Below are 23,625 nucleotides of genomic sequence, written 5' to 3'. Positions count from 1 at the left end.
CAGAAGACAAGTCAGTTAAAAGACCTGCTATATGTGGGACACCCAACATAAACTAATCTGAAAGAACGAAAGAATGTTTCCACCATATGGTTTAGTCTGCATGTGGCTATAAATTGTGCATTATGGATGTGAACTGGGTTAATATTCAATTTCCTTTCTCAGGATCCCAAGAATGATACATAGCCTTCTAAGACTAATTCATTAATTCAGAAACCTTGAGATTTAAAAGGTAACTGATTTCACAGTCAGTGCTGCCTTCATTTAATGTCATTACTCTTCCTTCTCTACTGAGCAAAAATGCAGACTCTCTGTTCAAGCTGAGAAACATCCTTTTGGAAACCAGAAGCTAGAATATTCATATCAGCTGTTAAAATGCCAAGCTTTCCAAGGGAAAATCGTCAAGCTATGTGAAACAACACCCTCAACCTTGACAACGAGTGGAAAGAGAGACACTGAAACTACAGAGCAAGTGGTTCTTTGTGAAATTTTGGATTTGAACCAGCTCGGTTCAGGTTTCTGCTCTACCCTTTTTCAGCTGTGCAACCTTGGACAAGTCATTTTAGCACTCAATGCCTCAGTTTGCAAGACAATACAAAAATAATTACTTCAGACGGTTGTTGCAAGGAGAATTACATAGGGTAATACAGTAAATGAATGTAATCACAAAGTTCAGATGTCCAGAATACTTTTCTATATGTTCAGAAAAAAAAAATCCCTTCTTATTCAGAAGAACCGGCAAGTCTGAGTGACACACAGGTTGCCCAGGCAAAGCAGTGTACTGCATTTCAACTGCATCCTCAAGTGGTGGCAAAGGATTTGGTCCATTCACCTAAGAGCATCCTTGTAGGAACTGCCAAATGTGATAGACTGCTCTGAAAAGCATGTGTCGTAATTTCTGTCAACAACAGCCCGGACTGAAGACAGCCCGCCCCTAAAGTAACACACCTGAAGAGAAGGTGGTTAAATAACACTGACATGAGTTTAATTTTGAAGCAGTAATAAACAGCCCTCACAAAATATTTTGTCACTTGTATATTTTATCAGTGAATGCAGATGCAGAGAAACATACCACGGCCTAAGGAACTTGCACTTTGATAACTGGCCAAAGTAAAAGCCTGGCTTTTCATTTTACCACAGCAAAGTGAGTACGAAAAAGTATTTTTCTTTTTTTCAGGTTTATGTCATGGAATAGTTACATAGAATAAGAAGATGACAAGCCTGGTTGACACTGCATGATAGTAGATCTCCCTGAAGTAATGACTCTCATTCGCATGTCTGTCTCCCCTACTGGCTCCTAAACTCTCTGAGGGCAGAGACTGTGTCATTCACTCCCTATTCACAGCATCTAATGCACCTGTCACAGAAAGGGCACTCAATTAATGCTTGTTGAGTGAATAAAGCATGAATTCCAGGTACCACAGTGGGCAGTCAATGCATATCTGCAGAATAAGAGAAAATTTGAGGAGGGAAAGTAATAATCAGGAGCATTGTTGGAGGAAGGAGACCACGTGGGAAGAGTTAAAGGAATGAGGGAGTAGTGGCAATTCCGCAGAAGAAGAACCAAGGGAAGAAGTGGACATTGACTTCTTTTTTAAATAATTCAAGGCCTATCACATAAGAGAACTAGACCAGTAATAACAGCAAGTACTAACTCTTGTATAGTACTTATTAGGTCCAGCCACTGTTTTAAGTACTTTATATTTATGAACTCATTTAGTCCTCACAACAAGCCTATGAGAGAGGTATTCTTATCATCTCTATTTTAAAGATGAGCATACTGAGACACAGATTAAGTGAATTGCTCACATTCACAAAGTTGGTAAGTGTTAAAGCCACAATTTGATCTCAGGTTAAATGGCCATAATGTCCACAATGAAATACTTCACTATATTGGTAAAAATACTTTGGTAGAAATTACTAGAAGAGAACTCAAATCATGTAAGAAATGCCTTTCAAACAGTAATGTTTAAAATTTAGAAGGTTAAAAGGTTTTCTCTTATTGGAGATGCATGATAAAAACTTGATATATAGAAATGGTTCTCCTGAGCCAAAATATTTATGATAGTTGCTTTAAGAAAAGTAAGTTTAAATGATCTTGGGTGATTAAAAATATAATTTGGGGGGCCGGCCTGGTGGCACAGCAGTTAAGTTCACATGTTCCGCTTTGGTGGCCCAGGGTTCACCGGTTCGGATCCCAGGTGTGGACATGGCACCACTTGGCACGCCATGCTGTGGTAGGTGTCCCATATATAAAGTAGAGGAAGATGGGCATGGATGTTAGCTCAGGGTCAGTCTTCCTCAGTGAAAAGAGGAGGACTGGCAGCAATTAGCTCAGGGCTAATCTTCCTTAAAAAAAAAAGTCTAATTTGGTATGAGAGAAATTCTTCTGATTTCAACTTAGTTTAAGATATCAGGGGCTGGTCCTGTGGTCAAGTGGTTAAGTTTGCATGCTCCACATCAGCGGCTCAGGGTTTTGCCAGTTTGGATCCTGGGCGTGGACATGGCACTGCTCATAGGGCGATGCTGGGGCGGCTCCTGCATGCCACAACTAGAAGGACCCACAACTAAAAATACACAACTATGTACCAGGGGGCTTTGGGGAGAAAAAGGAAAAATAAAATCTTAAAAAAAAAGAAATCAATTACTACATTTTGTTATATTCAGTTTGTTTTACCTGCATAAGGCGATTATTTGGATTTTTTTGCTATTACAACAAAAACAAAAACGAAACAGCAAAAGATAGAGGAAAAGGAGCAAGACCGAAAGTTAAAGAAGTGAATTTTAGACTAGCCTTTGCTCTGTATTGAGCAGCCATGTAAACTCTTTCAAAGCCTTTGTTTCCTCATTTGCAAAATGAGGAGCGTCATGGTTTTTCCTATTTCGTAGCCTAGTTTAAAGAATGAAATAAAATATCTGAGAGATATTTTTGAAACTAATGAAGCAATATTAACATACGAGATGTATCATAACGTATACATTATATCAACTGAATGAGACAACAATACTACATGCATAGTAGAACTAACCTCATCAGTTTTAGCTTCAGAAAACATGGATGTATTTTCAGGAGGCAATTTCAAAAACACAACTGCAACACTGCTTGAATGGGATTCCTTTTCTTGAATTCGAAAAACGCTAAATGTGCAAAACGTAATGTCATTTTTGTTGGTGTTTTTGTCCAAAGTTAAGGTAACATTACCGAGCTTTGAATAAAAGCTTATGATGGGAGAGGGGCATGGCTTATTTCTCCAACATTAAGAGGTAATCCTAAACAGAAATAAATGGATCTCTATCCACCTACAGTCTTTGTCTTTTTCTTAAAGCTGCCTTCAGCCTTTCAATGCTAATTTAAGATATTTTGCCATTTAGCTTAATGTTTCCTTTCGACAAATGTATATGTATTAAAGACAATCTGAGTATATCATCCTGGTCAGAGAATAAATATTTCACTCCAAAAAGTCTTCCATATTTTTCATGCTTACTGGTGGCACCACATAGTGATTGAAGACAGACCAACCATAACTCTGCCATATACTAGTTTTGTGACCATGGACAAATGCCTTAACTTCTTTGAACCATAAGTTGGCTTATCTGTAAAAGAGAGGCTCTAAAATATGTGTAATAGACAAATTGTTAAGATATGAGATAACCACTATGGAGTGATTAATATATAAGGCTCAAACTTCAATATATGAGAGAGATTGATATACTTCTCGTTGCAGTAGCTACGGCTACCAGCATTAGAAATAGCACTGAGCATCACCTCCAGCTTAGAAAGAAGATCTTATCTATCTGTAAACACACATAAATATACACAAATACATGAAAGAAATACATGAATATATATTATAAGATGTATAATATATAATATAAGATGTATATAAAATTTATACACGTGCGTGTGTACATATATGTACGTGTACACACACACACACCCTATCAGGAGGAAAAACTAATCTTTATCTTCTATGTCTTTTGTCAAAAGACTAAATGACTCTTCTAGTGATCTATTAGATTCTCATTGTGATTAAAAACAACCAGATGTAAAATGCCAAATGAAAACTATTAAACCAAGAAATATTTTAACCTTTGATGGCCTTGAAATTTGTATTAAAGGTAGACACAATATGAACACAGATGACAATGAGAAAGCCCTGAGATGATGAAGAGGATGGACAAGCTAACTCTGACTGGGGGAATTTGACAAAGCTTTTCAGAGGAGGTAACGTAGGAGCTGGGTTTTGAGTAAGAGCTTGTCAGGCAAAAACGGTAAGAGAATGGAGACCAGTTTTAGGATCAACAGAACCTGATTGGTGATCCTGAATTAAATGCAATGTGACATTCTTCTCACTGACTACATGTGCCTAGTTTCATTTATGCTGAGTCTATATAGACCAAACATGTTTAAACTTTAAAATTAGGTAATACACCATAGAGGTACTGATGCCTATGAATATTTTCATAATACATGAATTCCATTTCTCCAAAGGATAGATAATTTGAAAGTTTAAAAATGCATCACGCTCATCAAGCTAAATGGATAAAATATTAGGTTTTAAACCCACTAGTTCCAAATATTTCTCAAATACTTGAAATAACTTTCAGTTTTCCTACTCTGCATCTCTGTTTTGAGGTACTAATGTTTTTATTTCTTCTCCCTGTGTTTTCCCTTTTCCTTTCTCCCCATTAAAGCAAGTTTTCATTGTAGGAGAAGGTGAGGATAGGGAGGGTTGAAATCAGAAGCAGCCTGCAAAGACTCCCCTGCTTTTGCCCTTAGGAGGAATTAAAGGGTTTTTGGAGGAGGTAAAAGGTGGACGAGGAATCCTTTGCATAGGCAGAGAGTCTTGGTGATGGAAGGAGTAAGAATGAGGCTTCTCAAATGAGGGGTGGAGTGGGGAGAGAGTCCCTTGAACTGCAATAAGAAAGGAGAGAGAATCATTTTCAGAGATGTATGATTTTGAGGCATGTTTAAGAAGATGGGGCCTGAAGCAGTTTCCTAAAGATTCTGATGACCCTCTATGTCACTTAAGGTTTGTTTAGTTGCAAGTAATAAAAGCCCCAATTCAAACTAGTTAACACCATAAGGCGGATTAATCATTTACCCTAATAAAAATTCAGAAGGAGTGCTTCAGAGATGATTTGATACATGGTCTCCAGATGTCACCAGGACTGTTTTTTTTTTGAGGAAGATTAGTCCTGAGCTAACTACTGCCAATCCTTCTCTTTTTGGTGAAGAAGACTGGCCCTGAGCTAACATCCGTGCCCATCTTCCTGTACTTTATACGTGGGACGCCTACCACAGCATGGTTTTTCGCAAGCAGTGCCATGTCCGCACCTGGGATCTGAACTGGTGAACTCTGGGCCGCCCAGAAGCAGAACGTGTGAACTTAACCGCTGCACCACCGGGCCGGCCCCAAGACTGTTGTTTATCCCATTTATTTACTCTGCCACCTAAAATGCTACTTCATTCTAAAGTTAGAATCCTTTTATGATCATAAAATGGCTTCAAGCTACCACCTGAGCTACAGCCTTCCTCACTTTATGCCCATGGAAGAGGGTGGGTTTCTTTCTCAGAATTCTAAGAGTCATGGAATTCACTCTGATTGTACTGGATTAGGTTGCATATCCACCATTGATGGAGGCCAGGGGAATGGAATGTGTTAATTAGCTTAAATCAATAAGGACATACCCCTGGAGTTCAGAATCACCTTAACCTCCATCAAAGCACATGAGTTACGTGGGCAAAGGTAGACATCTGAACTAAAATCTGGGCAAGCTAGCAAAGTGGAAGGAGTGAAAAGAATGAAATAGGTAGATACCCAACAAACGTCCACTACATTGGAAAGATGTGGCAGAAATCAACAGACTGGAAGGGACAACTCAGAGAGGGACAAAAGATGTTGCAAAAGTTATTTGGGAGGAAAAATGACCAAACAATGTGTAAGTTTTTTGTCATTGTGTAAGGACATATAATTGTAGGATAATTTGGGAGATGGTTGAAGTAATTGGGAAGAAAGGCACTAAGAATGACTGAGGTTACAGTTGCTATTAGCCCAACAGTTGGCAGAAAACTATAGCTATATCAGTTAGGGTTTGTTCAGTTGCAAATAACAATATCCCCAACTTTTGCCATTTCTCAAGATCTAGTATTTAGTGACCCAGATGTGATTGCTGGGCCCTGTCCTATATTGCTCCTTGAGTCTTCACTTTCAATAGTCTCAGGATCCAGTACCTCCATCATCCTCCTGAACTCTCAGGGCTCCCCTGAGTTAGAGCTTCCTTGCCAAACCTCCTCGACTATCCACGCTTTATTGATAAAAGTCATGGAAATATATCTACTCTGATTAGAAAACTCAACTTAGGAATAATAGCGTTTTGTCATTTCTTTGTTAAGTCTTTCCATTGTAGATTTTGTCTAACACCTGTTAGTTTTAGAAGTACCATTTTACTAGCATTAGATGTGCTTGTAATAATTAAGAGCCATGTCAAAGACAGCTCAGGCTAACAAGTGGTTCACAGAAGAAAATATATTGGCCAGTTTAGTTATGTGAGGGCACTAAGGCTCAGACTAATGAACTGGAAGAGAGCACTTGTTAATATTCTTGTGACAGAGGGTTTGTGAGGTGAAATAAGGGAGATAAGTCAGCTGGGAGCTTATAAAGAAAAATGGAGAAGGTTGGAGTCAGCAGTTGAATTTCAGCTGAATGCATTTTGTGCCAATTCATCTAAATCAGCCCTCTGAGGTATGTTTACCAGGCGCTCCTCAATCCTGAGACTTTGATGCTTACATCTAAAGCAAAGTTAGATTAATGACCCCCCAAATGGCTGTAAACTATATTTCTGCCAATTTTTTTTTCTGACATCTGAGTCCAGTGGTTAACACGGCAAAGCACTTTCCACATACACGAAAGCCTGCTGGTTCCCAAATCAGGAAAGTTTCTAGAAAGGAGAAACCTAAATTCATAGACCTGTCACTAGTCATTCTCTTTACCTGCCACTTTTTTTTATTGCTCTTTTATTTCTGGGAGGTGGAAAACAGTAATGGGTTACTTTAAAGGAGATGGTATGTGTAAGCTCTGGGGTATTAAGCTTTACTGCAACCTGCCAACACTATTCTACTGGAGAGCTTTGCTTTATGACCTCACCTCAGTGGTGAGAGACATGATTAGAATTTAGAAAAGGTAAAGAATCTAAGCAACGCAACATTTATTTTGAGAACTGGCTATGGCAGCGTGAGCCTACGACATGATCTACTCAAAAACTTTAGCACAGTGATAGATAAAACACAACACCAAGATACATTTGTATAAGTCTACATGTTGGCAAGTTACAGATGCCTGATTTTAACTGGTCTGGTTAAGAAGAATTTACAGGAAGGCTCAAGTAGCCTTTGGAAAGGGAGAGGTGTCTGGTTGGGTCTTTAGGACAAACATTACATAGGAATTGGATGCTGCTAGTTCTCTCTCTCTCTTTCTTTCCTTCTCCTATCTCCGGCTTTTTCTGCAGGAGCCCTCATTTTCTCAGATGAGCTTACTCCACACAGCAGGAAAACTATGTGGCAGCCACTCTTCTGTCTCCTATCTCACAGCTTTACCACACAGTTGGCATGTGGCACCTCTGCATCTTCTATACTCCAGTGTGAAAATCCTGAGAAGCACTCTTATTGGCTCGTTTGGCTCAGGTGTCAGCCTCTAAACTGTAGATCAAGTCATTAAGAAAAGGTTTAAAAGTAAGGATTTCCCATGCTCCACCCTACAGAGTTTCTGATTCATTTGGTCTAGGGCAGGGTTTGGGTATCAGTACTATTTTTTATAAGCTCAACAGGTAATTCCAATGCATAGCTCTAGATCAATCAACTGTGTGACCATGGGTGCTATGACTGGCAGTTGTTCCCAAAATGACATGGTTGGAATGGGGAGAGAAGCAGTTCCCCAAAAGAAGGAGGATATTCCTCCTCTAGCAGTAAACGTGCAGACAAAGCAATAGCTGCTCACTATATCACATGTAGAGACTGGAAGTGGGAATCATTAAAAATATATATTTTAAGGAGGTATCAGAGCATAGCCTGAAGCTGCTGAAGACAAAATAAAACACCGTAACTGCTTGTCTAGCCTGGAACTAAATTCTTGTGAGCTAACAAAGAAGAAAGGATAGAGCTGCAAATAGCACTGCCGTATTCTAGGGGAAGCTATGGCTGCAAACTCAAGGGCAGACTCCATGTATATACTCAACATGCTTAAAACTACACTGACTAATTGGGCATATATACATTTTCAAGATCACTTAAGAAGCTTATCATTGGGGCCGGCCCAGTAGTGCAGCAGTTAAGTTTGCACGTTCTGCTTTGGCGGCCCGGAGTTCACTGGTTTGGATCCTGGTGCGGACATGGCAACACTTGGCAAGCCATGCTGTGGCAGGCATCCCACATATAAAGTAGAGGAAGATGGGCATGGATGTTAGCTCAGGGCCAGTCTTCCTCAGCAAAAAGAGGAGGATTGGCAGAGGATGTTAGCTCGGGGCTAATCTTCCTTAAAAACAAAGAAGTTTATCATTTACCACAAATATAGTCACACTCACACACACACACACACACACACACACACACACACGGAGGAAAGTGGAAGCATTTCTACTTGACCTAGCCCTAGAATCATAGCCTGAAGTTATATCAACAGTGACATCTTCAAAAGGAAAGTAACGCCTAGATAAATATACGTGTGTATGTGTATACACTTCATAATAACTAATAATATTGAACATCTATGATGTTCCAGGAATTCTTTTAGGCATTTTACATATATTATTTCTATTTTTCACAACAATACTTTAAGATAGATTATTAGTATCCCATTCATTATGGAGAAAACTGACTTTTTAATAGGTTAGGCAACTTGTTCAAGGTCACACAGGATGTAGCTGATCCAAGATTCGAAATAAGTTCTGAGTTCCTTCCACTGTTTATATAAACCTACTTTTGTTCCATAAATCTCACAATATCTTCTACCAAGCCAAGAAAACTGATCAAAATTCATACATATTAAGTAAATATTTTCGTTTATGACTAAATACGCACATGTGTGGATAGTATCTATATACTTAAATACATGTATCTGTTCATATATTTCAAACACAGTTAAAAAAACACTGATAATTGGACATACATAAAATTTGCAATTCATTTAAGAAATTTAATTATTAAAAATTATTTAATTAACCTAGAATAAGACTGTGCTACAGCTAACTATATAAAAACTGAAACCCCATCAAATATCATCAGGACTCTGGCTTTTTATTCTTGTTACTATTAATTTAAAATACGTAAAGAGACCCAGAAACAGTCAAGAATTTAGAAATCTAAAGCCTCTAAATTACTTCAGGTAATAAACCCTTAATTCCATTTGAATTTAGAAATTTTCATCTTCATGAAAACTCTGTAATGTAAGATCAACAAGTTTGGCCTAAGAGATTCAGACATCCAATGACTTTCTAATTAATTTGATACTTGGAGAAATCTGGAAAGTTCATCAGCAGACAACTTTAATGGGTCACTTCTTACCTGGCAGTTCACAAATACTGTTTTCAAACTTCTCATATTACCCACCTTATTCCCAAAACTTGGTACATCTATAGGAATTTTCAGAGTGCAATAAATCAGTCACTATTCCTGCCCTATAAATCTGTTTGTTTTGGCATAGGTTAAAAAATACGTAATAAAAGTCAATGATTTATATTTGGGAACATGGCTCAGATCTTTGATTTTTTTTTTAATCGCAAAAGAATATCTCTGACTAGTCAGACAGAACACTCAAATAGTATCACATGGCTATACATTTTGCAGCTGTCAGGAAAGTACTCCAAATGTTCTTTCTTTTTTGGAGACTGGGGGCAGGAGTCGTAGGAGGTGGCAGATAGATAGTCACTTCAACATCTCTGCTAAATTGTAGTCATGCATGCTGGTCAGGGTTATAAAAGTATGATGAATCTATTATCCATGCTGGGTCAACTAGCTTCTCTTGACGTAAATCATATTGGGGTACATAACCTATTAACTTCATACATGGATAATGGATAAATCACTCAGAGGCATGGACTTTATACTCAGCTACCTTTGTTAATGTCATAAGAGCCCAGGGTGTCAGAAAGGCTTGAAATATCACAGGTGTCCATCTCCAAGAGGCCCAGATTGCGTTAGTGAAAGGAATCTGTTGGATTATAGTCCAGGCAGCTTTGACTCCTCGGCTCTCTCTGGCATTTTCCCATCCCACAAAACACCAGAATCTGTTCCTCTAACATTAACATATTTTGAATCATCACCATTGGCAGAATAATTAGCCATTAATTATATGTCTTAAATGGTATACCTGCATCATCTCCTGAATCCTATGAAACGTATATCCAATATTGCAGCCAAGTGATCTTTTTAAAGCACAAATATGTTTGTGTCACTTTTCTAGTTAAAATTCTTCAAAGGCTCTCCACTGCCTTCAGGATAAAATTTAAACCCCTCTGTATGTTACCCAAAGCATCTATGTTCTCAACCCTCTCTAGCTCTCCAGCCTGGTGTCTTTCTCTGAGTCTTACCTCATAAATTGAGGTTTAGTCATTCTGAACTACTTGCAGTTCCTTGAGCATGTGACTATTCCATGGGCCCCTAATCATTTGTACCTGCTGTTCCCTGTCTGAGAGGCCTTCTTCTCCCACTCCCTTTCCCATGGTTAGCCTCCTCTCATCTTTCATATGCCAGATCAGGTATAATACTTCAGGGAAGTACTATATTCTGGGCCAGGTATCCACAGCACTCTATTCTTCTTCATGATTTCTGCCTATTTACTTCTCTGTTTAGGCTGTAAAATTCTATGAAACAAGGACTGTGCCAAGTGCCTATGTTCAATAAATGCTCAACAAATAAATGTACATAAGACATTTGTGGGATTCTCCATGTGCGGGAACTGGCCAACGCATTGAACAGTGCTGCTGTAGAGCAGCAGTCATCAACTTGTCCTCAAATTGTGCAATGGCTTTCTCTTTTCTTTGAATATCATCATGGTAATATAAAGAACACTATAATAAAATTCCTTCCATCAAGGACTTTATAGATCAGTGGAAAAGACAGATTTTATTTATCATTTAGTGTAAGAAGTTCTCTGTTTGTGTTCATTTATGAAGGGTTACTTTGCCCAAGAGGGGAAGTCAAGAAAAACTTGTTGGAGGAAACGACATTTGAGATTCATTTTGAGGGCCATCTAACTCAGTGGCAAAGAGCTTAGGTTCTAGTGTCTGTCGAGCATGAAGCTGAATCCCAGCTTCACCTTTGACTAACATTGTGACTTTTGGCAAGTGATTTAATTTCTGAGCCTCAACGTCCTAATACGTAAAATGGAGTCAGCAATGTCTACCTCATAGGGATGTTACCAAATGTGACTAGTTTGTTACTAAATTAAATGTTATAGAGATTAAATGTAGAAAAAGTATACGCTATAAATGCATATAGCAAGGACCATAACTTCTTTATCATTGGATGTCTGACATCTAACAAAGTAACTGGAAAAAAACAAAAGAAAAACTGGTATGAAAGAAGATCTTGCTAGATTAATGTAAATTGTTCATTGAGACTGGGAGGCTGTGTGATTTTATTTTTGTGAGGAAGATTGGACCTGAGCTAACATCCATTGCCAATCTTTCTCTTTTTGCTTGAGGAAGATTGCCACTGAGCTAACATCTGTGGCAATCTTCCTCTATTTTATGCGGGATGCCACCAGAGGATGGCTTGATGAGCAGAGCGAGGTCCCCACCTGGGATCTGAACCTGGGAACCCCCAGCTACTGAAGCAGAGAATGTGAACTTAACCACTATGCCACCAGGCTGGCCCCAAGAGAAGCTACGTTTTTAATAAGCTTCCTCAATGATCCTGATAACACTTGTGAGAAATACCAGGTTAACACGAAGGAAATGTTAAGAATAACAACTATATATGCTCTTTTGAACCTTTATATTAACTCATTTAATCATCACAACAGCCCTAGGAGGTTATTACCCAGACTTGAGCCTTATTTTCGGATGTGGAAACTAAGGCACAGACAGGTTAAGTATTCAGCTGAAAGTAATCTGACCAGCAACAGATAGAGCCAGGTTCAAACACAGGCCATGTGTCTCTACTTCACTGTACTTGCAGAGCACAGGCAAAGTCCACTCATGTGCCAAATGTCACTGAGTGTATACCACACTCCAGACATTGTTCTAGGCAGATTGGATGCAGAAGTGACTCTATATTTAGATATAACATATATTTAGGGGAGGAGATAGATGTTAGCAAAGTAAACAACAAATGAGTAAATAATGCAAATTTCAGATATAATAAAGTTATGGAAAGGGAAAAAAGTGTGATGGGGAAGCTGGTACTAATATAAATGGGGTGGACCGGGAGATTTTTCCGAGGAGGAGAGATTTGAGCAGATATCTAAATAATGAAAAGAGCAAGCCATGTAAAGATCTGAGGGGAGATTTTTCCAGGCAGACAGAATAGCATATATAAAGCCCTAGACATAGGAAAAGCTTGGCTTTTTTGAGGAACAATGAGAAAGTCAATGTGGCTAGAGTGAAATGCTCTAGAAGATGGTGGTGAGGGCAAAATGTTAGAGACAGAAGCAGAGGTCAGGTTGTTTAAGATCTTGTAGGTGATGATAATGAGTGTAATTATCACTTCTTGGTGGGTTTTAAGAAAAAAAGTGGTATGATCTGGTTTATATTTTGACAAAGATTACTCTGGTTACTATGAAGAGAAGAATGAGCACAAGTGGAAGCTATTATAGTGGTCCAGGCATGGGATGATATTAGTTTGGACTAGGATTCAGCAGAGCAGGTGGTAAGATGTGACTGATTTTGAAATATATTTTATGGTAGCACCAGTAGGACTTGCTCTGCATGCTGAGAGAAAGAGCAATTAGGCAGGACTCCTAGATGATTTTTTTTGTTCTGAATAATAAGAAAAATGATAGAACCAATTAGTTAAGATGAAGAATGTTTGGGTAGAAGTAGCTTTGGCCCTGAGAGTAGGCAGTGCAGGGAAATCATGAATTCTGTTAGGAACATACTAAATTTAGGAGACCTTCTTCATATTCAGCAGAGATGCCAACTGGACAATTAGCTATACACATTTGGAGTGCCCAGAAGAGGTCATGGCTTCAGATTCGGGAATCATCAATTGAGAGTTGGTATTTAGGATGAGATCACCTAGGGAATGAGGAGAGATTGAGAAGAGGTCTTTGCCCTGGGTTTCTGGAGTGTTGCAACATTTAGAGGAGGAGCCAGCAAGGAGGCTGAGAAAGGGTGCCAGTGAGGTAGTGAATAAGCAGGACAGTGTTTTGTTGTGGAAGCCAAGAAATTAACGTCTTTGAGGACAGAGGCAGTGGCAGCTGCATCAAATGCTGCTGAGAGGTGAGTTAAGACTGAGAACTAATACTTGTATTCAGCAAGATGGAACCTGTCATGACTTTGATAGGGACAGCCTTAGGACTATTGTGGGGATGAAAACATAAATAGGTTAAAATAAGAGAAAGAGGTAGTAAAGTGGAGTTAATAAAAATAGACAATGTTTGTAGATTTTTGGTAAAGCAAAATAGAATAATGAGACAATAATAGGAGGGAACATTGGATTAAGGAACATTTTTTTTGTAAGATGAGAGATATTATATCCTGTCTGTATTAAATTTACCCAAGAAAAACTGAGAGAGAATCTGATATTGCAGGAGAGAGAGGAGAAAACTGCAGAAGCAAAGTACTTAAATGGACAAGAGGTTTTGGAGTCCAGGTCATGAGTGAAGAGCTGGTCCTGGAAAGGAGAGCAGGGAAAATTCCTTCATTGTAACAGGGAGAGCACACTAGTGAACCTGATGATAGGAAAGTAAGATGGTTTTCATTTGACTGTTTGGATTTTCTCAAGGACATATGAAGAGAAGTCAACACCTGAAAGCCAGGATGAGGGAGAGTGTGCTTGACATTTGAGGAAAGCAAATAAGTGAAATTGTTGTCTCAGAAAATGAGAAAATGATTTTTCTAAAGAAATGTACAAGAATTGCTAGGATATTTTGAGAGTTCACTTGAACCCAACAGTTATAAATTTAAAGTGAGATGACTGAGTACTTCTCTAGCCATGTTCCATTTGCCAGGTACCAGCAATGGAGTTGGTAGGAAGACACTGGTTTAAACAAGGTAGATTAACCAGGGCTGAGGTTTTGAACACAAAGAGGGAGAGAGGAGAAAAAACGTTAAGAGTGTATGAGAAGGAGAAATCAAGTGGTGGACCAAGAAATATGTGCTGAGGGAGGAGGGAAGGAAGGGCATGAAGAAGAGTGAAAACTGGAGGGAAATGGTGAAATCAGTGATTCGAGGTCCCAATGGGATTGAAGAATTTTTGGAGCGGGGTAACAGAATAAATGATAAGGGCAGAGAGGAGGTGCTGTTCAGAGAAGATAACACTCGACATACAGGTTTTAGAGGAAGTACGGTTAATGGCAATGACAAGGTTTGGAGTATGCCTTGTAACCTAGGGCAGGACGTGAGCCGACATGCTAGATCATAAAGCAAGGAAGTGTCAGAACACAGACTAGAACCCACAACTGACTCCTACTGAATGTTCTACCTTATACCAACATTAGACTCTATTGTTTGACCTATAAAACCAGGGCAAGTAAATGGTGTTATATTCAAGATGTTTATGTGTGTGAGGTGAAAGGAGGGAGAGGAGTTAGCCTCAGGAGTGTGAGATCTGTGCAGTCAAAAAGAGTCTTGAATTTAAGAAGGGCCACATTTAGTTTAACGCCCGGCTGTTGTTATCTTTTAATTCTTACTAATTTTTAAACAAGAGCCCCACATTTTAATTTTGCACACATACCACAATTTATATAGCCAATCCTAGAGAGACAAGTGATTTAGAAGGAGAAATATGTTCTTTTTTCTCATTTCGGCTAATTTTCTATAAGTCTGACTTTTCTCCATTTAGCATACCATTAAAATTGTACCAAAGTTCATAATGGAAGTTTTAAAGAACCTATCTGTCAAACACTTAAACTTTTAAATTTCCTTTTAAAACCACTCACATTCAATAAAAATTAGGCTGAGAATGAGAATTCTCTGACTCAGGAAGGTGAATAATCAGTAAACTTAAAAGGAAATATAAATTTAAGTGTAAATCTCAGTCTGAATTCATATTTGAATGATAGCTTAGGAAAAATACTTACATTTTTATTTCTTATTATAAATGTATTATATGTTTGTTCTGGAAAGTTTAGGAAATGAATATAAACAAAAAGAAGAAACTAAAAATTACTCAAAAGTCCATAAATACAGTTGACCACCTTTAACATTTTTCCCTTCCAGGCTTTATGTACATATTTAAGAATGTATATTATGCACATGTAGTTTATTGTTTGTGTTTATTGAATTACATTTTAAACATCATTTTAAAACTTCATTTTTTAATTTAATAATATAGTCTACTTAGAACTTTTTATTCTTGTAATTACATCTTTTTGGTTTTTTTTTTTAGGAAGACTAGCCCTGAGCTAACATCTGCCACCAATCCTCCTCTTTTTTTGCTGCGGAAGATTGGCCCTGAGCGAACATCTTCTTCTCTTTTATAGGTAGTACACCTGCCACAGCATGGCATGATAAGTGGTGCTAGGTCCATGCCTGGGATCTGAACTGGTGAACATCAGGCCACCAAAGCAGAGTGCGTGAACTTAACCACTACACCACTCAGGCAGGCCCCAATTAAATATTTTTAAAAATAATATTGCTATATAATTTAATAAGATTTTCTATTATTTGGACATATATTATAAAACAATTATCTTTTTCAATCTTTATTACTGTAAACAATAATAATAAGACCATTCTTTGTGTATTTGCACATTTCTGTAAGTGCAATTTCTGGGTCAAAAAGTACCCATTTTAAGGCTTTTGATCCATTTTTTCAAATTGCTCTTTTAAGTTGCACCAATTTCCAGGCCCATTCAATGGCAGTGAATATTAAACTTCCTTTTAAATTTTCGTAAACTGGGTAGACAAAAACGGTTTGGTACCATTGTTTTCTTTGTTTATTAATAAGGTTGAACAGGTTTTCATCCGCTATTGGCCTTTTCTTCTTTGATGAATGCCCTGTTTATGCCTTTTGGTCTTTTTTTTTTTTCTCAGATAGTCTTCAGCCTTTCTCTTACTGTTTCATAAAATATCTTTATAAATTAGGGTTGTTTTGCAAAGAACTTCCCTAATTTGTCGAAGCCTTGGTAGGGCCTTAACAGCATACTTTCAGAGATCTGTAGGGTTGCTGTGTTTTTCTCTATGGGGATGGATTTAAAATCCATCACTTTTTTTTAAACTAAAAAATGCATGGTAATGGTAGTTATGATGATAGTGATAATATCATATAAATGAGAATATTTTGTAATGTATCTAAAAAATGTATGGCAAAACATTAATAATGAAAACAATAGGAAAAAAGCACTGCACAAGCTCACTGAACGTTTCTGTTTTCACCATTTATTTCTCCAAATCCTGGCAACGCAATCTACATACTGAATATGCTGGTGATTTGGTCTGGTTGTTTCCATGCCCTCCACTGCAAGCATTTCATTAATATTCTCATTGTGAGTCCTTTTGGAAACTTCCAGGGTATAATACACAATTGTATAATTCCACAAGACAACCCATTAGGATGCAAGATTGGGGTTTTGGATTATTGAATTTTTCTTACCCTCTCCAATGTAATTTCTTCAAACTCATATTCAATTTCTGTCCCATTGACCTGTAAATAGGAAAAAAGAAAGAGAATGATGAAATACATAATGAGAGGGAGACAGGTGCATTTTTAAAAACACTTGGGGGGTAAGCTTCATTCTGGGTATGAATAAATCATACTTCACTGATGTTTGTAATTGTACGTTTTCATCCAAATAAAATATAATCTAAGCTATTCTAAAATATATGAGTGAGACTCTACAAAAAATAATTAAAGCTTATCGCATCCCTCAGAATTCTGTGATATTTGGGGTAGAGCAAGCAGTAAAGCAATACAAAATATGCCTTGTGAGTTTACAAAGAATAAACCATCTGGGGGCAGTGTTACAGTTACGAGGGAAATAATTTCCTAATATCTCTTTAAATTTCCATGAATGAACACCAAAATCTGACCTTAAAAACATCAGTGGTAAGGGCAGCACAACCATGTGTCATTTTTTGCTGTAAAATAGCACTAAGAATGACCACATCAGATAAGGAATGCCTTTTCTTTATTGGCTCAAGCTCAGGTAATTCATCCTGATTATCCTCTTGTTATATTTATTAGGAAGCCCTGGACCATGTAACCATGCCCGTGTGCTTCAGTAACAATAAGAAAAGAGCAAAGTAGGACATGTTTGAAATTCCTAGTGAGGAACCATTTTAGCCACCCAACCAACCCTTGAATTGATTTGAATTTACAGAAATACATTTTAAATATAGTCAGGCAACATATAACACATGCCTCAGATTCCAACAGATATGCATACAGAATATGTAAAGAAGTGCTTTAAAATAATCTAACAAATATTCAGTTCCCATTTTTATCTATCACAGAGTCCTCAGCCAGGCAAACCTCTGAGCAAGAAAATTCTTCAATTGGCTGTTTCTTTTTTCTTGTATGTGTCTCGGCAACACCATTAGCATTTAGAAATCAGCCAGAAAGTCTAATTTTTAACTAAAAACCAGACTTTTTATAGTGTTTTAACCTCAGTTTACTTTCCCTTCTTTAGAAGGACTTCAGTGTAGTTCTTGTAGATTGAGAGCTCCATGGAGGCAGGGACCAGATAGCCCCGTTACCTTATAGAGCCTGGCAAAAAAGAGTTGATGAAGGAAAAAAAAGGAGTGAATGAATGACTGACTGAACTAAGTAATTAATTTATTTATATGATTTATAAACACAGAAATTTGTGGATTCTCTTCCATAAAGAATTTGGGTGTAGGATCATTAACTGAAGGTGTAATTATAACTATAATCAGCAAATACAAAGAACAACAACAGATTTTACTGATGTGTGTCCACCAGCCACTTAGAGCATGTTTTTGAGTTTCTAATGACACAAGCTAATTGGTGAATCCCATTTTACTGTGTTACTACATTATCAAACAGCCTTAAACCAAGTTTGATTTTCTGGGCTTCAGCAACTTAATGACTCAGAAAAGGACCTGATCGTGTTAGAAGCCTGCAGCAGCTTTGTGGAGGTCTTTTGTTCTTCATATGTAAAAGTAAAAAACAAAACCCCAACTCCCTGTTTGCGTGTGTTTCCATATTAATTCTTTTTTTGTTTGTTTGTTATAACTTTCTTTAGGTGACAGAAGGAGGACGGAAAGGGAAGGCTGAATTATGGGGAGGTGTTTCAATTCTCTCAGTGTGGCTCCATGAAGCCTTTCCTTGCCTCAGTGCTTCTCTAGCATGCAGCACCTCACATTATTAAAGTGCTGCAAACAGGGGAGAAAAAACAACTTCAAAGAGAAGAAAACAAGCCTCTCATAATAAATCTCTAATGGCTCAGGGAGAAAGAAATTCTGCTAGGAAGTGCTTAAAAGACAAGAATATTTTAGTGGCATACATTGCATAGTCATGGTCTACCAAAATCTTTGCTTAACATTGTTATGACTGTACATGCTGACTCTTAGATCCTAGAGGTATTATATATAGATATCCTGAAGGTAGTAAAGTTCCCTGGTCAGCTAGATGAACAATTACAGGCTTATATTTACTCCATGGGTCTTTGGTTTTAAATCCAAGAAAATAATGTCATTTGCATAATTCAATAGTATCCTGGATTGCTTCATAAGAAGGCAAGACGACATCTGGGTGGGGATGTAATCTTGATTTTATAAGAAAGCATTCCACGATTACAATAAGATTTAGTGAAATTATACAGGAGTAAAAGATTTTAGTGTAGGTGAGGCAGTATTTCAACCTTTAATTAAGAAGCATTTAAAACATGGAATAACAAGAGCGAGCGAGGGAGTTTAGGAAAGACATTTAAGAGATTCTAATGTTTACTTTTTCATCACTAGGAGAGCATGATCTATGTTCTGCCTAAGGACTCCAAAGACAAGAAATCCTACAACCTCCTTTGGCAAAGACCTTGGGGAAATGATGAGATAGAAAGAAGAACTAAGAATACCTTCAGTTTAATCAGAAGTACGTAAGAGTGGGCTGCGACATTTGTGAAAATTTAGTAACTTTTTAAATAAGTGCACCAATACAATATTCTTTAAATATCTTTCACATTTATTCAGAGGAGTGGCTGCTTATTAAGTGATAAAGAGCCAAGAAGGATGAACAGTAACTCCTTCCTAGCCATAATTTTGTGTATTCTCATTCTGCAAAACCAAAAAATCCTGTGGTGTGAATGGCTCCCATCATCTTCCGGGAGGTTTACAGACAATCTATTGTCTCAATTGCCTGGGTGGCCTCACTCTACCCCTAATCAGTTTATCAATATGGCTTTCAATTCACAAAGCTTTCTTCCAGAAAAGAGTTCTGCCAAATACATTTTTCTGTTACTGGTCTTGACCAGTGACTCTTCCTGTGATATTTAAGCACCCAGGTAATGCTTTATGCTGCTGACAGTTTGGGGACTGAAGAGCTACCTGGATAGGGTTCCTATTATTCCAACTCCAGCCCTGACCATCACTAACAGCCTCCTTTTCACCTTGAAGACTAGAAAAGTGAGAGGACTGGCATTTTTGTAGACATGGAGGGTCAATAAAGTAGATGGAATTTCCCAGTACTGAAAACTCTGGTTTTTTTCAGATACTTGATTTTTCTGAACCTCATGGTTGTATGGTGACAGCTAGCAGGTTTCTATGGTGGCTAGAAAATCAAATTGATGCCACACATTGTCCTGCACTGTTCTGGGCATGCAGCAGCCTTCCTGGCATCATATGGAAGTTAAGACAAGAGAGTGACCTACTCAAATTCAAACTTGGCATTTAAAGCTCTAATTTCATAAACTTTGACTGTTTTACATATTTTTTTCTCTCTAACAGCCTTTAGTTAACTTCACTGACTTTTTTTCCCTTCAGTGCTATAGTCACCACCTGCCTGTATGATGTTATAATTTGATTTTGAGATGTATTTTTATCTTCTGAAAAGAGGTTTTTCATGAATAACACATATGAACTATTCCATGTTTTAATACTCTTTATTTAGAATATTAAGTAATGATTTCTCTGAATTTTTTGTTCTTTGTCACATTTGTAATTCCATTAAAGCTAACAGCATATTAAAATCTGAAATGAATGAATTTTTATACATCCCCATATCACATATTATAATAAATGATAAAACAAGAATATCAAAGTGTTGGCTTCTTAAGACTAAACACAATTCTACACAATGAGCAACTATTGAGTGTGCGTAATGTGCCAAGTGGTGGGACAGGTACTGAGAAAATAAAGATTTTAAGATATATAGAGGTAGACTAGAGCCACAGCTCTACTGTTGCCACATGCAAGGTCTGTGCAGATCTGCTTAGTATGCATTGTGTCTGTAGAATCAATTCCTCAGTAGCATAGAATATGATGGATGATACAGCAATTCTGCCCTTTATTATGAGTAATTATAATATAGTAAACAAGACACCTCTGAATCTTATGGTTTTAGCATATAAAGCTGCCGTTGGACTTTTGCAGGTATGCCATGATCATAGAAACCAAGGCATCTGCTTTACATGGCCTCTTGCCACTCCCAGAGCAAGACAGGGCCCACGTCACCCTGTTTCATCTGTGGCTGCAGGATATAACACAGTGCCTACCACACAGATGCACAGTGACTAAGTGAATAAGGAAATAGAAAAATCAATGAATCAATAAATGAGATTTGTTGGGTAAATAAAACCTGATGTTCTCAGAGAAGACCCTTGTTGCTAATGCAGATGCAATTCCTACAGGGCCCAGGCCTTTTGGCATTCCCAGCTTAGATATTCTCACCTCTGAGATCAGCTCTTCTCAGGGGCCCTTACTGCACAGAGTCACAATCATCATCAAATGCTCCGGCAAGTAGACACACAATCATGCTCATTTGCATTCCTCTGTCTTAGTACCTTGCCAATATTTATTCCTCTGTCCCATTGGAGGACATTTTACAGCAAACATGTCATGATGCTTTATGCTCCTTACACTTGAATCTCCTAGGTATTCTCTTATTCTTAGCAGGTAAGAACATGAGTTCCAGAGTAAAAAAAAAAAAAAAAAAAAAGACACAGATTTGAATCTTAGTTTCAATATTTATGAGATATGCAAATGTGGGCAATTTCTTTAATCTCTCAAAACCTTAATCTCCTCATGTGTAGAATGGTACTTACAAGTACTTCCCTCTTATGGTCATTGTGAGGATTAAATTAGGTAATTTAGGTGAAACACTTAGCACACATCTTAAGTGATAAAGAAATTACAGCTATAATCTCACATAATCCTCTTCATGAAATTATCAGGAGGAATAAATGAGATTACACATATAAACTGCCTGGCACATAGTAGGTCTTCAGTAGTGAGAGCTATTCTAAATAGTTCTGGATAATAATCTACAAGGGTCACAAGACTTATTTGATCAACTATTGAACATTGGATAATTTCCCCAATAATACAAAATATCACTTAATAAGCAAACAGCTTGTTTTCTTCTACAAAATCCACTAAAATCCTTTTCTAACACAAACCCTTCTTTCCGGAACCCATCTAGGATGAACTGCCTCGTGGATAGTAAGCCTCAGCTTTCTCTCCCACATCAGGTCAGTGTGGCCTTCATTGAGAATACACCTCAACTGGACTTTCAGTCTTCCGTCCACTCACTCTTGTATTTTATTTTTAACATTCTCTTGCCTAGACTTGACCATTATTTTGCTCTGCTACTGGCACTCACTTCCCTAAGGCTGTTCTCATTGCATTCCTTACATCCTACCTTAATGATGGTACAGATAGTATCTTACTCATTTTTGTACCACTGTAGCTTCTGGCACCATGCCTTGTTCCTAAGTCTCCAGAAAAATCTTCAGAACCCAGTCATTGGAGAACTCCAAAAACTGAATTGTCATTGAACTCTTCTCCATCTTCAAGTAACCCCTAACAACTGCTGTCTGTTCCTATGACATATGGCTTGAATTAATCTCTCTATCTCAGGAAACTTTTTATATACATGTATCAATAATTTCTAACTTAAATACCGAAGAGATGACTTAAAACATTAACATTTATTGAGCACCCACCACAAGTTAGGTATGACAATAAGCCCTGGTGATACCAAGACGAATGAAATATGGTTCCTGCCCTCAAAGAACTCAGTTTAGTAGAGGGAGGCAAATGAACGAAAACACGCAAAATGTTATGGGTGCTATGGCAGATGCCTGTAGATTGTAGCAGCTGCAAAGCTGACACAGAGGAGGGAACAGGTGAGTGCACTGGGAGGGAGTCAGAAAAGGCTACATAGAGGAGGTAGAGTGGACTGAATGTGTTCATGGGCAAGTGTTCATCAGAATGGGTAGGAAAGAGAAGGACCTACCAAGACAGAGGGAGCAGCATAAACCACTTCTTCAGAGTGCTCTGCTGGAGAGAGCAGAGCCAGATCTGTACTGTAGTCTTGATTCTGTGGTTTAACACGCTGGTAAACTTGGGCAAGTCATGGTGCTTCAATTTTCTCATGCAGACAAACGATCTCTGAGGTCCCTCCCTGCTCTGACCTTCTAGCATCAGAGCTTTTCTCCTCACCTACTGTTTAAATCATATTTACTTTGCCTCTCACTTTGGTCAAGGTACACTTGCCCAGATCTTATTATAGATTCTTCTACTATTCTCTATTCCAAAGATCCCAATTGACAACCCATAATTCTACCAGCTGGTAGCTTTCTAACCACCATGTATGTCTGCCACGTCCCTTCCCCTTAATCTGTAAGGTTCTCCATTAGAGAGGGAACTAAATGGCAGTATCACTTGCTTTCCTTGGCTCCACTGAAAGATGTCACCATCACCATGTTCCCCATTTCTACTCTTCAAAGATCTCAAGGCTTCTAGGGTAAATAAAACATAGCTTTATCTCTTTGAAAAAGAAAAATAACAAAAAGGTAATGGAGTTTTGCTCCACAGTAATTCAAAAGAAAGAGCAACTGGAGAAGGCTGATGTTCATTATCTCCATCTTTTTATCACATTTAACTTTAAATGTGTCTGCTGAATGGACGAAAAACAATCAAGTACTGAAAAAGCGAAAGTCAATCTACCAGCATGGAAGCTCTAATCAGGAGGAGGGCATCATTAGACAAAGTCTGGAGGTCTGCAGCACACAACTAAGCTGTCCATCACTTTCTTTAACCAATGTCCCTTCTCCTGGATTATCTTCACTGCCTGAAATTGTGCCCTCTCTTCATGTTAAGAGGCATTATCACATAAAAATTAAAAGCTTCGATTCTAGAATACAAATGGCCTGGACTCCAATATCAGTTCTGTCACTTGCAAGCTTTAGAATTCATCTTTGTTACATATTATACACATTTGTCTAAATGTCAAATACTGTTCACTTAAACACTTAGTAGTAAGAAAAAGATCTGTTTAAGCTTTGTAGAGCA

General features: G+C 37.9%; 1 protein-coding gene across 47 annotated transcripts in view; it reads right to left on the bottom strand.

Annotated features, from left to right (window-relative positions):
* Nucleotides 1-23,625, bottom strand: part of DLG2 (discs large MAGUK scaffold protein 2) — a 1,837,299-nt gene that overhangs the window by 591,451 nt on the left and 1,222,223 nt on the right. For all 47 annotated transcript variants that reach the window (XR_011441029.1, XR_011441028.1, XM_023646512.2 and 44 more), the window contains one exon: nt 16,751-16,801. Coding sequence is in view for 45 of the 47 variants with exons in the window: in XM_023646512.2 (XP_023502280.2) it covers nt 16,751-16,801 (51 nt within the window). In the remaining 2 variants the exon portion in view is untranslated. The remainder of the gene's footprint in view (nt 1-16,750; nt 16,802-23,625) is intronic.

The sequence above is a fragment of the Equus caballus genome, chromosome 7 (genome assembly GCF_041296265.1).
Source record: "Equus caballus isolate H_3958 breed thoroughbred chromosome 7, TB-T2T, whole genome shotgun sequence".
Classification (NCBI taxonomy): domain Eukaryota; kingdom Metazoa; phylum Chordata; class Mammalia; order Perissodactyla; family Equidae; genus Equus; species Equus caballus.
This window is presented reverse-complemented; position numbering and strand designations above follow the sequence as displayed.